Here is a 16,123-nt window from a genome sequence, read left to right on the forward strand (position 1 = left end):
AAATTCCCAACATATTTTTGTTTCTGCTCTATAATCTCAGCATTTAGGTATTTTAATATTGATTCAAGACTATGCCTGCAGGGCAAGATGTGACCTTTTGAGTTCAAACCCAGTGGTAAAGCACCCAAGCAGTCTCGTTCACGTAACACTTAGGTTTTCAGCACGCTGCTCAAGTTCCAAAGTTCTCCACAAATGCCCATCATATTGTTGTAACATTAAGACAGTCAGATATGTAATAGCCACACAATCCCTTTTCATAAAGCTAAGTAATTCTTACATGCTTCTTTCATTCATACATTTACAAAAATAAAGCATGCTTGAATAAATACTCACGTGTCTACAACAAGGATTATAGGCAAATACAGTTCAAAACACATGTATATGACTAAGCAAATCTCTTCAAGCCTTTTAGTTACTTTTTTTTTTTTTTAAGTAGTATGCATGGACCTGCAATTTCAACACAGTAACATATTCTGATGAGCAGGACCAGAAAGTAATATCACAGATGATGATGCAAGCATCACTTAGACATGAACTTCCCAGGGTTAATATCCAGCTCTAACAATTCACTGCTAAAAGCCTCAGACTCCAGACAGACTTTTCACAGCTTTTAAAAGACAAAAAAAAAAAAAAGAAAAAAAAAAGAGTGAAGTTTCCTATTCACAAGTAATTCCAGCTCATAACTCTGTAAGCATGCTTTGGAAAACAAACTTGACTGGCTGCAAATCTGAGCAACTTGATCTAACTTTTAAGTTGGCTCCGCTTTGAGCAAGGAACTGGATTACAAAGGTCCCTTCTAGCCCAAATTATCCTGCAATTCCGACACACAAGAAGTTTTACAAGCCACAGAAGTAGTTTGATTTCCCTGTGGAGCCTCGAGCTTCACAGTTGAATGCTTCAGTGCCGACAGGGTGGGAGGTTGAATTGTCCTGCAGGCTCCTTCCTGGCAGACTGTCCTGCACCTACAAGGACCGAGCTCAAACTGGAGCCTTTCAAAAGGTCACTAACATGGTCTCTCTCCTCGACATGACTGTCTGCTTCATAAACCCTGAAGGTGTTTAATACCTTCATAAGCACTGTCTTGATCACTCCTGTCAGAACCTGACAAAATTGGCCAGCATTTTCTGAACATGCTAGTGAGGTCAAGACAGACAAATAAGAGAGGTGGGATAATGATGTACTCTTCAGTTCCTTAGGGAACAATTTGGGAGAAAGAAAAAAAAAATCTCTACTCTCTAAATGAGAAATGTTTCAAAATTAAGAGAATTCTCTTGCTCTCACCAAAATTAAAGACAAAAGGGTTTTCCACACTGCAGTGGAGCAAAATAGGATACTAATAATTACACAGCTGCACCTACACTTCACTTTCTCTGAAACAAAACCATCCTATTTTAGCGTGACATGTCCTGCAATAACAGCAGGAGTGGATTTCCCTTACCCCATGTCTGGACATGAGTAGCCCTCAAAAAGAGAGAGCAATTGGGCCTGGCAAATTTTTTTATTCCATCTATTGTTCTCCCCTCACACAGAGGGGCAAGTTCCTGTGACCCCTCCTGGAGCCAGCCCTGCCCGTCTGGCACTAGCAAAGGCTCAACCTGGAAAGAAAGCCAGGGCCAAGCCTTTCAAAAGAACCTCCTACAGAAAGGGAAGAACCAGAAGAAGCAGGATCTTTCTCATCCTCTTCCTTCTTCAGTCTCCTCCTTCCCAGCACAAACACCCTGAAACAAGAAAGTGAGCTCATGCTGCACTGCCCAGCATCGTGGGCAGCACAAGTCTTTACCCCTCATGGAAAAGCACTGATGTCAGCATCAGGAGGGATTGTACAAAAAGGCTACAGTGTGCAAACAACCCAGAGCTTGGCAATCCCCTTTTATATCCAATTCTGCTAGCACAGACCTTCTAGGGAAATAACATAGCCCAAATCTGACCTGATTCCTTTGTGCTATCTTTTGTCCTTTCTTCCAGCGGAGAACGGGCTTGAGAGCAGGTAGTTCCTTGTTCTCTTTTCCTCTTTCTATGACATGTTCCCCAAGGCTATATGCAGCTTCAAATACAATTGGAGATATGACGTCTTTAACTCTTTTCTGTAAAAGAAAACAGGTAATTCACATATGCATACAGGCAAGCACATTTTTATATACAATTATGCATACAATTAAAGCAGATTTTTCTATTCAACACCGCAGACAGGAAGCAGACTTCTCTACTTCCTTTAGTCTTCTCCATGTGAAATAGGAATAAGCACATTATATCAAAACAAGTCAGGATATTAAAAAAATCAACAAGAAAAAAATAGTGCTTCATTTGGAACCTACTCTTTGTTCCACAGAAGCAGTAGCATATTTGGCACACCTATAAATCAAGGGTTTTTTCCATAAAACCAAGACATCTTCTTAAAAAATAAAATAAATTAGGAAGTGTTTCCATTAGTCCTGCACAATGCAGAGCAAAGAGCAAATCATCTTCATCACTAAGGTTTCTAAATGAAAACTGGAGGTGTGGTCATCTCCAGTGTGAACTGCTCATTAAAAGAAAATAAAATTCCATCTTGCCTTGGTTTTTTTTTGCAATTATCAATGAAATTAATGGATGGGTAAAGATACCCATGTGGCTAAAAAACAAGATTACAGACATGCAGGAGCAGGAGAACCCATCTTCCAGCATGGTTTTGAAAGCAAAACTCACAACTTTTTAGTATGTAAAAGAAGAAAGTTTTTCAGTGTCTTTATTTGCTATATTCTAGGGTTCATACCAGATGTATTAAATTGTGCCACATTATTCATCTGATGGGACGAGAGGATTGCCTTTTCTTGTTGTTGGAGCCCAAGCCACAAAACTCATGCCATTTGTCACAACATGTGACACCTAAATCCAGTTTTCTGTGTGAGGACAAAATACTCATTGTGCTCTGTTCAGTCGAATTCCAAAATCCAGAAAACCAGAAGTGGCAAATGCTCTACCTTTTCATGGGCAAACAGTCCTCTTAAATTTTAACTACTTAAAAACTTAGAGTGAATTCAGCCCAGATGAAATTGAGGCAATAAATAAATACCGTAAGTATAACAAATCTTCAAATGCTTTGCCTTGCATCAGTTAGCAGGCTTCTCTGAACACAGCCTGCCAACCACAAGTAATTGAGATGCAATGCAATTTACATTGCGTCTTCCAGATGTGGGAAACCTGGGAACTAACTGGCTTTCTGACCACCCTGTTTGTTCTGTTTCAAGGCAACCATTTTCTCTCTCCAATACGTCAACTGGTCACAGACCTCTGAAGTCAAAGATTAGTGGCTAACCAAATTCCCAAATCATTGGTTAGCTGGGAGAATGATAGCAGAGACCAGGTTGGATGACATTTACCCTGCTGCACCCTGAAGCCTCCAGCCAGGCCCTGAATCCCCTCCCATTACCAACATCTGCCAGCGCCCCGTGCCCAGAAGCAGCAGCACAGAGCACCTGAAGTTTAGGCCATGCATTGCTTGAAGCGACTTGTGCCTTCTTGGTAATGGACATCAACCGATGGCTCATATAGTGGCAGTAGTGATGGCAGCTCTGTGACCTCTTCCCCATCCCATAAAAAGGGCCATGCATGCTCTGGAGCACTGCTAATCCCCTCGGCAAGAAGAGACGCCGACACCTTCAGCCCCTTCCCGCAGTTCTACCCTTGAGGTGGGAGTTGTCCCGTTCTGAGATTACTAAACAACAATATTACGACTCACAGAAGCTACTAGCATCGCTCTCAGAAAATCACATGTATTAACTTAAGCGAGGATTGTATCAGCATAAAAGACGACTATGCATACAAAGAAACAAGACTGTAAAAGAGCGTGCCATGCAGCAACAGTCATACACAATAAATCAGGCAGATCGCCACCTAATCCAACTGTATGCAACCAACTGTGTAAGCACAAAACAATTAAAAATGTAGGGAGTGGGTTAAATTAAAATCCACCTATATTTTTTCTAGTTCTATTACTGCAGTATGGCAAGAATAAGTACTTAATGACTTCTAAGTGTTTTAATGTGATCTTGCGGGCTTCAGTCCAATACCCTTTGAAGTCAAAAGACAAGTTTCCCATTGACTTCAATGAATGTTGGAGTGTGCCCATATTGTTCGCTGGTGTCTCTTTCTCTGCTTCATTTTAGTGGTGAAATTGTGACTTCCAGCAGCTAGATTAATTACATGTGTGGATATTCCCTCACCACAGCCCCAGGGAAATATATTTCACATACCCACTTGTCTTTAATTAAGGATGAAAGTATGAATGCTACTCAGTTATTAATTTTGCCACATGTTCAGTCCCTTCTGCTCACAATCTTACAAACATGAAGGCGACAGTCTGTGGGATTTGTCCTCGGTAAGACAGAGACAAGACAGTTCTGCCTCGCAGGTACACCACAGACTGTCTGGGATGTGAGCATGTCAAGAGAATAATGAATATTTGCCCAAACACAATCTGGAGAAGTACTATTTTAGGTTGAAAATACACCCAATTTCGTTCTCTTTCAGTCTACCCAAATGTACTGCTTCCAGTAGTTAAATCATATACTGATGACACAGCACACTGATTGCTTTTAACTACTCCTGATTTCTAAAAGGAAGTCAAAAGATGCAATGACAATCGGGTTTGAGATAGACTGAAAAATCCTTCAAGTCAAGGAAACTGTATGTGTTGCTTTTCGTATCAGTTACATGGCCCTAATGAAGTGGATTTGCCAAGGGAAATAATTACCACAAGCAGCTTTTACACGTATTCACCATTTTTCAAAACGACACTGTGATGCTGAGGAAGTGTCGAAGGTTAAAGACATTTCTACATCATGAGAAAGCATCCCTGGCAACTCATAGCACACAGACAACACAGCTTCATTAATGGAAAAAATGTCTGGAGAACATTAAGACAAGTGTAATATCCAAGGAGTTCACATTATCAACAGTAACAACTGCATAACAAGGGTTCAGTGAGTAATAGCAATAATTATCCAGTCTGTACAGGCTGGATGTCACTAAACTGCCGCAAGTTTTCACTGTGCCCGAATTAGATTGGAGACCTGAAGCTGGGTTTCCCACATGGCTGTCCTATGTAGTTTTGTTATTCTTACAAGCAATTTCTCTAGGGTGATGGTTTTTTCCCCTTCTCTCTCTCTCTGACCAGATTTTATTCTGAACATAAGAAACTTTTGCAGCAAGGCTTTTGCTAAGATCAATGTGCTTCAGTCCCAGTAAGTTACCCTTCTACCAGTATCCCTTCCTGCAATGGAAACAGCCCTAGTCAGCTGTATCCTTTCATAGGGATCTTTTTGTCTTTTCCTGTGAAGCACGTTGCATGACATCACTCAGAGTTGAAGGAAAAGGTGTTTTGGTACAAACAAACTGGGTTTTTATCAAGGGTATTACAGTATGATCCCTCGCTAGTATCCCGCAAAGACAAAGAACTCCAAGTCCAAAAAGAGCACACTTTTAAATGCATTTAAGATAGCAGTAAGGCACTTAGAGATGTTTCAAAAGACACCACAGTCCTGAAAGCTCGCCCTAACAAAGAACAAGCTTGCCATCTCCTCTCCTAGAACAATCACCCCAAAGAAATAGGCATTTTTTTATTTCAGTGCTGTGGTAGACACTGGGCATGACCACATATTTCTTCCTTTTTGTTTTCTGGCTTAGCAGGGGAGAAGAAAGCAAGCAAGTAAAGCTTCTGCCAGATTTATGACTACACTTCTGCTTGGCTTTAGTACCAAAAAGTCCTAAAAATCTGAAAAGTAATCACAGAGCAATGATTAAACATCAGAGCTGTGATTCTGAACACCATTTCCAATTCCCTCTCGAAGATGGAGTGTGATGACTGTAAGAAATCATTTTCTGCGCTTTTCACAGACACAGCTTAAGGCACATAGTGACAATACAGCCACAGATTCCAACATCCTAAAGGCACACTGCCTTGGCGGGCAGCCACTGCCTTCTCCTAGCATAACTTTGTGCTACCAAGAGCCCCCACACATCAGGAAGTCAGGCAAATTTGGATGGAACAAGACAGGGTTTTAGTCAAGGGATAGGATTTACTCTGCTCATGATGCAGGTGGTTGCCAGAGAGGACTGGATATCATTTCAGCTTTCTGTCGGCTCAGTGCCACAGTACCGTCAGGGGACTGTACATGAGCCCAATAAATCATCACATCTAATCCCCTTTCTTCTACAAGGTGAAAGTCTCCAGCAGGGGCTCCGGAGAGTGCCAAATTCCATTTTTAATTACGGCCAATGGGCTGAGAAATAAATTGAGATGTAAATAATCCTCACAATCTACAGCAAGAGTCCTGCAGGAATGACAGATGAAATGTGGTCCTTTAAAGCAATGAATATGAAGTAATTTTGAACAGCATCGAGTGAGGAAATACATGTAACTGTCAGGGTGACTTCTACTGTTGCCCTTTGCTTTTGTCGTTACGTCCTTCAGGAGTTTCCTCTTTCTCTGTGGTAAAGTTCTCTGAACTGTTGGGCCTTTTTTCTAATCCCTGACTTGAATCTTGAGGACATCAACCCATGCATCAATTCCAGAGCTTTTACGGAATTCAGCACAGCTTTTCAGCACTTCTGAGAATCAAGTACTGTTTAGTTTGATGACTAAGAATGAATTCAAGAACCTGGTTTTTAAAACACTCAACTTGAAACTTTTAGTCTAAACATATTTATTTAGTTTTAAACAAGCACTAATAATAGACTACAGGAATTTTTACAGCCTTAAAAAACACAAAGTAAATTTGATAATCCAAATTTAACAACATATTAATGCTGTAAAATGTATAAAATCCATCGTGCTAATGCTAATCCAGCATAACACTTAAATCAGCTCACAGGTCACTACCATGTAAATCCTCAATTCAGTGCCAAGAGATAAATAGTTCCCTGTTCAGTGATATCAAAAATGACTCAAACGTAGCCCAACCTTCAGAGCCAAAGGCCACTACTTCCACAATTTACCAAATGAAGTATCAGCTGTAGGTCTTAATAAACATACATTATGGCTTATGAATCAATAAGATGACAGCGCCTGACTTTAAAATAAATTACTTTCTCCTATTATCTCAGACTCCCTCTCTAAACCATGAGTCATTCAGGATGCAAGGCTTAAGTGTGATGCAAATCAATGAAAATATCAGTTAGACAAATTTGCTTTAAACTAGAAGACAGATTTCAATTAATTTCAGACAAATGAATGTGTACATGTCATTCTTGTACCTGAAAATGAATAAGGAGTAACTTTCTTGCATCATTTATTGAATACAAGTTCAGATCCCTTGGTGTCAATTCCCAGTGCAAGTTAATACTTTGAATCTTCTACTAATTCTGTGGAAAAGAATAACCACTTCTGTCCTCATGAGAGCTTTCCTCTGTCCTGTGTTTCCTTTGATAAAGATATCCTAGGATTTGTAATAATTTATTTCAGATTGGTGCAATTTTAGCATTGGTGTCTCCCAAATGCAAAGGCAGCAAAACATCACCATGCCAAAAATTTCTAGAAAAGATCTAGTTTCCTCTCCACAAACAAGTTGATTCTTAATATATATTTTTTTTAATTATTATTTAAGATGATACTGTACTTAAAGGGGAAAAAAAAAACCCAACATCAAACTCTTTTCCAGAGAATAGGCAGAGGCTAGAAGTTTACTTGCTTGGTAAGAGCTCATTTATAAGATTATTGGTGAATTTTTTGTCAAATTAGTAACACATGATGGCAATCAGAGGCCTGATGTTTCAATAATGCATGCTTCTGTTTTCTTTTAAGATCTTGTGACAGCTACAATTCAACAAGTAGGCCAATAGTCTTTGTTGCTAAACTTCAAACATTACAAGGCTTCTGAAGAATCCCAAAGTTTAGAGCAGGGGAAGGGGGAAAAAAAAAGAAAAAAAAAAAGAAAAAAAAAAAGAGCAAAGGATTTGCAGGGTGTCACACCCTTGAGTGTTATTTAGGGTTAGCATTTGAAAGAATAGGAGTGCTTCCTCTGTCCTCTTCCTAAATGCATTACTCCAACACACAACTGTTTCCATCAGGTCAGCAACCTCCCTTCGCAAACACTGATAACTGCAAAGATGTTGTGGGAGAGAAAAAAAAGCAAATCCTGGGGAAATCTGGTGTTAAATAAACACCAGGCGTCCAGGAGCCTGTGTGCATGGAGAGGATACCCTGAGAGAGCAAGGGAAGAGCTGCGAGTCCAAACCCCAGCTGGGTACAGTCACGCTCTGAGTTTCAATCAGTGCTCACCATCCCCGCGCATCTGGCTCCCCGCTATCAGCTGGGGAGTGATAAAGGTATTAGTGATGTCGGCATGGGAGAGATTGCGATCAATAGTGTAAATACTCCACGTCAAAGGTTACAAAAGCTTAGCAATAATATATTACTGATAATCCTTTCACGGTAATCAGTAAGTCACTACATGCCACCCAGGTACAATACTGTGTATTAGTGAGCTCAGACCATAATTTTCCAGCTCAGTACTAAAATGCATTATGACAATACAGTTTCACACCCTATCTATACATTCGAATCTTGGGCCCTTTGTTGGACCTAATGTTTTCGTTATGTTTTCATCACTCATTCCCCTTCTCTCTTTTATAGTTCACTTTCAAGTCTTCCACTGGGGTTTTTTTAGATGAGAAATAAGGAAAAATCCTCAACTATCTAAAATCAGAGAAGAGAATAGCCCTGCTGGAATCAGATGCCCAGCTTTTTCCTGGTACCAGGCCAGACACAACCAATCTCCGTAACATATGACTGGATACCTGCAATACCAACCATACAGAAATACAAACAATTAGCAAGTTCAGGAGTTAATGGATATTTGTCAAATGAAGTCCTGAACCCAAGAAGGAAGAACAGGAGTAACAATTCAAACATTCATTTATTTTACTCACTTTCTGAAAATACAATCTATTTCATCAGGGAATTATATGCAGAGTAGAGACAGTAATTAAATCCAGACTCTTCCTGAACATATGTAACCCTATCATATACTTGTCTTTTCTGCTGGAGTTACCACATTTCATATTCTGCTGATACAAGATTTTATCAAAACCAAACTTTAAAGAGATTTCCTTTAATAGCGTCTCAAAATGCATTGGGTCCAAAATATGAGTTAATTCAACTACCTGTTTCCTTTTATACAGCATTTGTCTCCAACCCTGATGCAGAAGCTGAACACAGGGGTCTCTGTGTATGAAGCTGTTAGAGGTGAAGAAGTTTAAGACCCTTGGCTCCTGGGTCATTGTGTATGATAACAAGTCTGCTAAAAGTTTGACACATTCATGGAGCTGGGGGAGCAGTGTTTGGTCAAAACATCATGCTTAACATTAGCGTTCATATATGTATTCCTTGCTTTCTTCCTGTATACATCTAGCTAGGGATAAAAACAGCTGTGCGTATGTGTCATCCAACAAACTTCCACTGCAAAATCTCACACACAAGCCGTCCTCAGAGCCAAGGACTGGGGTTGAGGACCGACCCTCCCTACCTCTTCCCAAAACCACAGTCCACAGGGGTGCTCAGGAGCCCTCCTTGCTGGCCCTACACCCTTTTTGCTGCACATGGCAGATCGGACTGGGGGTGTGGTGCAGCCCTGCAGCTGATGGCTGCTGGTCAGGGGATGGTCCGAGGCACTGTTGCCCTCAGTCTTTGCCTGAGCTCAGCCTGCTTCTAGGCAGCTGTGAGTAAACCCCTGAGCTGCTTTATAAGCCATTCCTCCCTCATTCCCTTGCTCTCCAGATGAATTTTCTTCTTCCTTTTGGAGGAAAAAAAACAAAAAAAAAACAAAAAAAAACCCAACAAAAAAAACACATAACAACAAAAACCGAAAAAAAAACAACCACCCAAAAAAACCCACAACACAAACAGCAGAAGCACCTTTCCAAATGCATCTCAAGAGGCAACGGTGAAGTAATCAAAAAGTTTCTCCCCATATCTCTGTAGGGGACACAGGAGCCAGAGGGTGGGCTAAGACACAAGGCACATTCTTCTCCTCAGCATTTCACATTGATCATCCCACAAAGTGGCGGACTAAATGCCTGCTCCCATTTGGAGGTGCCTGTCACTTGTAAGGGGAGTAAGCAGCTAACACACAGTTATATGAATTGAGACAGGATCCACACACCTTCTTGCATCTGGATCCTAGGGTACATTTTATCTCACACCGTCATAAAGTATATCTAGCAGGTCACCTTATTATCAGTAGGTCAGACATCTATGGACTGAATGAGACTATCCTGCTGCATTCCCTAGATTTGCAGTGGATTTGTTTGAGAAAAGCATTGGTCTGTACCAACTGGCATATGTCTCCTCAGTTCTAACCCTAGAATCTCAAATGGTCAAAGGTGGCTGAATATCTGCTAGAAGAGTCAGGGCAGAAGACAGAAAGCCTGGATGGCTATGAAACATCACAATAGCAGTGGAAAAAATAACTTTGATGGATACTTCATTTGAAGGTGACTAGAATTGAAGGCCTGACAATACACTGTTAGGGTCCTTTCAACACCACTGTGAGAAAAAGCATTTCATCAATACAGCTTTATAAGAAACACATGTTTGGAACAAAGAAATGCTCTTATTTAAGCCCAGTATCCTAAAAGAAAGAGCTAAAGGAAAAAAAAAAAAAAAAAAGTAGCATTGTGTCAGGATTGAAAGTAAGCAGAACCATCCTCAACAGAAGAGGCTAGAGTGAGATGAGAGGTTATAGCTGACATTTTTAGTGACAGTATTTTAATTCAGTTGAGTAGAACCAACAGAAATGGTCCTTAGAAGTGTTGCAAAGAAAGCAACACACTACTCAGCCTGCCTGCCTGCATCAGAGAGAAAGGCTGAGTGCATGAGAAGAATGGTGTTCCTATGCTTTAACTGACATACTATTGAGATGAGAACAGTTTTCTTAAGAAATCTGGAGGTATTTACACACAAAAATATAAATCCTTCTTTCACTCACAGGAGAATGGATAGCTCCACAATGGGGGCCTGAGAGGAGTGTTGCAATAATGTGACCCAAGTCTATTCTTCCACTATTAAGTGGAGGAGGTAGTATTAGTCTAATGGTCTTGAGAGCAGCATTTAAAGTCAATACCAGGTAAAAGGAAAAAGTGTTATGATTGGCTACTTTGTCACATGAATTTAGAAATGTGAACAGAGCTCCTCTGTGACGTCTATTTGTACGTTTAATATCAGGACACATTTCACATGCCATATACCTGCTAGAAACCTGAAACCAGGACCCACAGTTGTAGCTCTTTTTTCCTGTGTGCTATTGCTTCTGTACACACATGAGCTGTGATATCTGAAGGGGGTGAGGGAACGATATTGTTCTGGAAACAACGAAATCTCCAGGGATGACAAATTCTCATTCCCTACTCTGTAACAACCTAATTAATAGGACTTAATATTATTATTAACCTAATAATGTTGAGGAGAATACTTGATGGGAATTTATCCATTACATAGCACAAGCACTACAGATTACTTCAAGGACATTTCATTAGCCTCCAGGTCTCCCATCCTGCACATATCTACACATCAGCACGCTGATGTAACCTCAGTAACACCCTGACTCCATGTCATTTCCCTCTCCAACACTTTTCTGCTTTTTTCCCATTCTCCTCTGATCATCCAGACACCGCTTCACTGACACCCTCCTCTCTTCAGGCTCCCAGCCTCTGCTCACAACCAACCCAAAACCAAAAGGAAGAAGAGGAAGGAATCAGAACATACTTCACGAACCTCACAGTTATTTTAGTCCATATACATCTGAAATCATGACTGAGTGGAAAGCTCGACATTCCTTTCAGCAAGGATAAGGCTTTTGCCCTTGTTCCACAGATCATTCATGAAGAGGCAGAGCGGATACGGCTGCCCAGCTCTCAGAGATGGCCGGGCTGGAGGATATTGTACGACAACAAAGAGCGATTGTTTAAACACACGGACGGGAGTGGTATGAACGACCGTTTCTCAGGGGAACCAAGGAAAACCAGAACTTTCCCTCAAGTTCCACAGGCTTTAAAAACAAACAGGGCAAATGTTTCCACAAATAAGTGCAAACCATACAGTTCCCCAGATCAAAGCTGAAAGATCTACTCTGAAGCTAGAGGTGCATTCATGGGGAATGGAAAAAAAATGGCCCTTTACGGCAGCAATACTGCATTTAGTGAAATAAGGTTTTAACCAAATATGACTAAGTGCAGGTATTGCCACTTTACACATCTGCAGCCTGCAGTTGATTACTTTTGATCATTTCAGACATTATTCACCAGGGCAAGAGTGCTCATCCTAACAGCAGCACTTCCTCAAAGCCCCGTCTCTCACTTCCACAACAGGTAACATTTCAGTGGCAACGGACATTTATGGCTTAATGCAAAAGGCTACTCTAGATGATATACAGCGACTCTAAATGGATAACTGATATGTACTGTGGCTTGGGTCAAGAGAAGAGATGCCAGCAAAGCTGGGAAAGGGCAGAGTTAGACCCTACCCAACTGCAGGCCCTGACAGCTAAATGCACAGAATCCTTGAGAAAATGTCTGAAAGACTATAACCAGTGGGAGTATCAGAAGAAGGGAGGGGTTGGGGATTGGTGCTTTTTTTTTTTTTTCCCCTTAAATTCTGATTTTAGGAAGACATAACAAAAATTCATAAAAAGACGAGTTTATCTGCACTAGACATCTTACACTGTAGAGCTGCAAAATAATCTTGATCTGACAGATTATTCTCTTGAAGCACTTCCTCTTACCCAATAGAGTCAAAGCCAACCAGACTCACCCCAAGAGATGGGGTTTTTTGTGTGGTTTCAGCACATCAGGCTGAGATACAAAGCTACACAAATGCCAGAAAGGAGAGATGCTGAAATGCTGTCTTTATCAGGCAATGAAAGATGCCTTCCCTTCCAAAGACAGAAACCGTCTGACTTCCAACCACTTCATCTGTGAACAGCTCACAGTATACCTGAAAGCGCATGCAGGTAATAGCCACCAGTACCCAAGGACCAGAAATAGCTTGTGCTATATCTCAGCAACATTCAAACTGCTGGAGGCTCAGTAGTTTCATCTGTTAATTCTGCTTTTTCACTGTAGAAAGTAACCTCATATGAATCTCAACAAGACATGACAGCACACTGAGCACTATGTAACATTATCAGGAAAGTCATCTCTTCCGCAATTCCTCTTTTTACCCAGCTGCTCTCTTCGGGTGTCCCAGAGATAACCACTACTTTCCTTCTTATCATCATTTGCGTGGTACCCCAAGCACACTGTAGGCTTTTGTAAAGGGCTGTGATACAAGTTTACCTCCTCAGTAAATGGCAGCCCCTTAAAAATCAAGAGCCAATACTGTGGAGAAAGGCATCTTTCCAGGTCTCAGGCATAAGCCAACTGGAACCAGTTGCATGGTGGGGGCTGCTAACACCTCCGACACTGGCCATGGCAGATCCCTGCCAGGAGGCAGCTTTCAACATCACCAGTCAGAGAGGTACTGCTTTGACCCTTGTTTCCAGCTCCAGAGGGAATAAGAGCTCTTCACTGCCCTTCAGTTTGGGAGTTTGCAGCATGGCATCGCTGCTCTTGGGTAACTCAGCTTTCAAAGGCTGTGAGCTCGGCGGCACCAGGCTTGGAAGCAGCTTTGTTACAGAGTGCAGCACCAACAGCAATAAATGTGCTTGCCCTAGCTATGAAACTAGGTCAAAGATGAGGTTATTTCATTTTAAGGGGTGAAGCCTTTCTTTAATTTTCTTACTTCATGAACTTTTGGAACGTAATTTTCCAGGGTCTGTTCAATTCCAAATTGGCTGGGATGCAAGGCTGAAGTAAGAGCGGATCAGAGAACAGTAAGCGCGTTGGAGGAAAAACATCAGACAGTGCAAGGAGCAACTGCAGAGGCCAGGGAGTACTTGGAGAGAGCTGCAAGTGCATCAGAAGCATGGCACTCAGAGCTTGGGAAAGACGAAACGAAGGGGAGATGGATCAGAAAAGGAAGCCAAAGCTACAGGCCAGGCTGGCAAAGCTCTGACTATACAAGCAGTGCATATCATATCCTGAAAATCACCACCAGCCACCGCTAAATGCTTAGGGAGAGGTAAACAATACAGAAGAAAAATAGCTCTGTAGGGCGCTTCGGTGGTCAGATTCAAGACACAAAGAGTCTTTCAAAAAACAGTCACAGGTCAGAAGTGTGCATCAGACTCCCGGCCCAACCTGCTGTTGCACGGCCTTGCCTAGACTTGGACGTTTGCCAACAGCGTGTTATATTCACAGAACTATGCTGCGAACATATTAAATACATACCCACTGGCAAGCTGTAGTATTTTTTCCTTTATCTTAATTTCTGTATTACTTGTTCAGAAATTATATCTTCAATCCCAGACACAAACTACATCCTGCTCTTTTTTATCCCACTGGCTGTGGGATTTTGTCCTATCTCTCTGCTTTGGTACTGCTTCAAAAACCCTGTACAGAGAAACTGTTATTGCTTTGTTATAATTTGTCCCTATTTTATCAACAGAAAACTCTTAGAAACAAACACTGGGATACTAATGATGCTCCTTGAAATACTCCTTTGTGTAAAAATCCTGGGGCAGTAATAGACTGTATCATTTAGTCTGCCTACTTGTAATATCCCAGACATTACATTTGTTAACCTTCCACTATATGAAATCATTTGTTTAGTTACAGCATATTTTCCAGAAATGCATATAATTAGGTCCTATAGTAATCCTTTGTGAACTTGAGAAGTCCTGGGTCTAGCTTCTTTAAATGCATGCAGCACCACCTTTCAGTCACAGGTTTTTGTCGCGTCTTTCTCTGCTAGATTACAAGTATCTTCTTAGGTGCCTCTTGGCCTTAAGATAAACGCTGTGACTAGTTCAGATTTCTAAGTGAGGCCTTCCCAAGGACACTTGAACAGGTTTAATAGCTGTTTATATCATCTAAACAGAAAGCATCTCATTAGTGAACACACAACTCCTGCCCTGGCCAAAGCAGCGAGCTATACAGAAGAAGAACCAATCCAAGGTACCATTCTCTCTGTATAGCCAAAGAACTCATTACTCCTTTTTGCCAACCATCATGCTGGGAAGTCGTGTTAAACTGTTGGTCTGCTGTGACCCTGAAATCTTTCTCAAGGCCCCCACTTTCCAGGAGACAAGCCCCTTCCCCCTTTTGTAGGGCCTGCATTCTTCATTCCTGGATGTATGACCTCACACTTAGCCAGATTAAAATAAACTTTGCTTGAGTGGCTCAGCTTAGTAGCTGATCCAAAGCACTTCATAAAAAAATTCCCTGTCCTCCCCTTTTAACCAGGTATTTTTGTATTATCTGCAAAACGTAGAAGTAATTTTTATTTTATTTTCAGAAAGCTTAAAATGAGTATTACAGATCTATTGATCCTGGAAGAATGTCATTGGAAGTAACCCCACTCAGTAACCATACACTGACAACTCCTTTTTAGATCAACCTGCTGTCCAAATATTAACTTTTATGTACACAGATTTTGTACAGTCTTTTTTTTTTTTTTTTTTCTGAGCAAACTCATTATTTCATTCCTCAGGGTTTGGTTTTGGTTTGGTTTGTTGGGTTTTGGTTTTTGTTTTGTTTTGGGTGTTGTTTTTTTTTTTTTAATCAAACTGCATCTGTTCCTTTATTTTCTTGAGTAATCACATGACATATTTGCATTTCCATTATACTACTTGTTCGATGATGTCAACTCATCTGCTCTTCAGATCAGCTCTCCTACCCTTTTTTGGTATATTGACACTTTAAAACCCTTAATGCTTGCTGGAATTTTCCTTGCATCGCAAGAATTAGGAAAAGTTAACAATATGGGGCCAGAGCACTCTTCAGCTGGTCTTTGGGACTCAAGTTTTCAGACCATTTAAATGTGTTTATTTCTGGTAAACAGTATCTGACATCATCCATATTTACAAATGCATTAAAAAGCATAGCATAAACTTCATGAAAGATGAGTGCATTCTTCTCCTCTACAAAATGCCTAAATATTCAGTGAAGCACTTTTGCCTTTGTGTATGAACAGTTTTATTACCATCACCAAAAGACGGGCCAAATATTATTGCTAGGATTTATTTCATTAATGCATCACAACTTTATTCTG

At 40.9% G+C, this 16,123-nt stretch overlaps 1 protein-coding gene across 1 annotated transcript in view; it reads right to left on the bottom strand.

Annotated features, from left to right (window-relative positions):
* ITGA9 (integrin subunit alpha 9) overlaps positions 1 to 16,123 on the bottom strand; it is a 217,185-nt gene that overhangs the window by 111,212 nt on the left and 89,850 nt on the right. The window contains exon 15 of the mRNA XM_026843997.1: positions 1,929 to 2,084. Coding sequence (XP_026699798.1) covers positions 1,929 to 2,084 — 156 coding nt within the window. The remainder of the gene's footprint in view (positions 1 to 1,928; positions 2,085 to 16,123) is intronic.

The sequence above is a fragment of the Athene cunicularia genome (genome assembly GCF_003259725.1).
Source record: "Athene cunicularia isolate RWA chromosome 2 unlocalized genomic scaffold, athCun1 chr2_part2, whole genome shotgun sequence".
In the NCBI taxonomy this organism is placed as follows: Eukaryota; Metazoa; Chordata; class Aves; order Strigiformes; family Strigidae; genus Athene; species Athene cunicularia.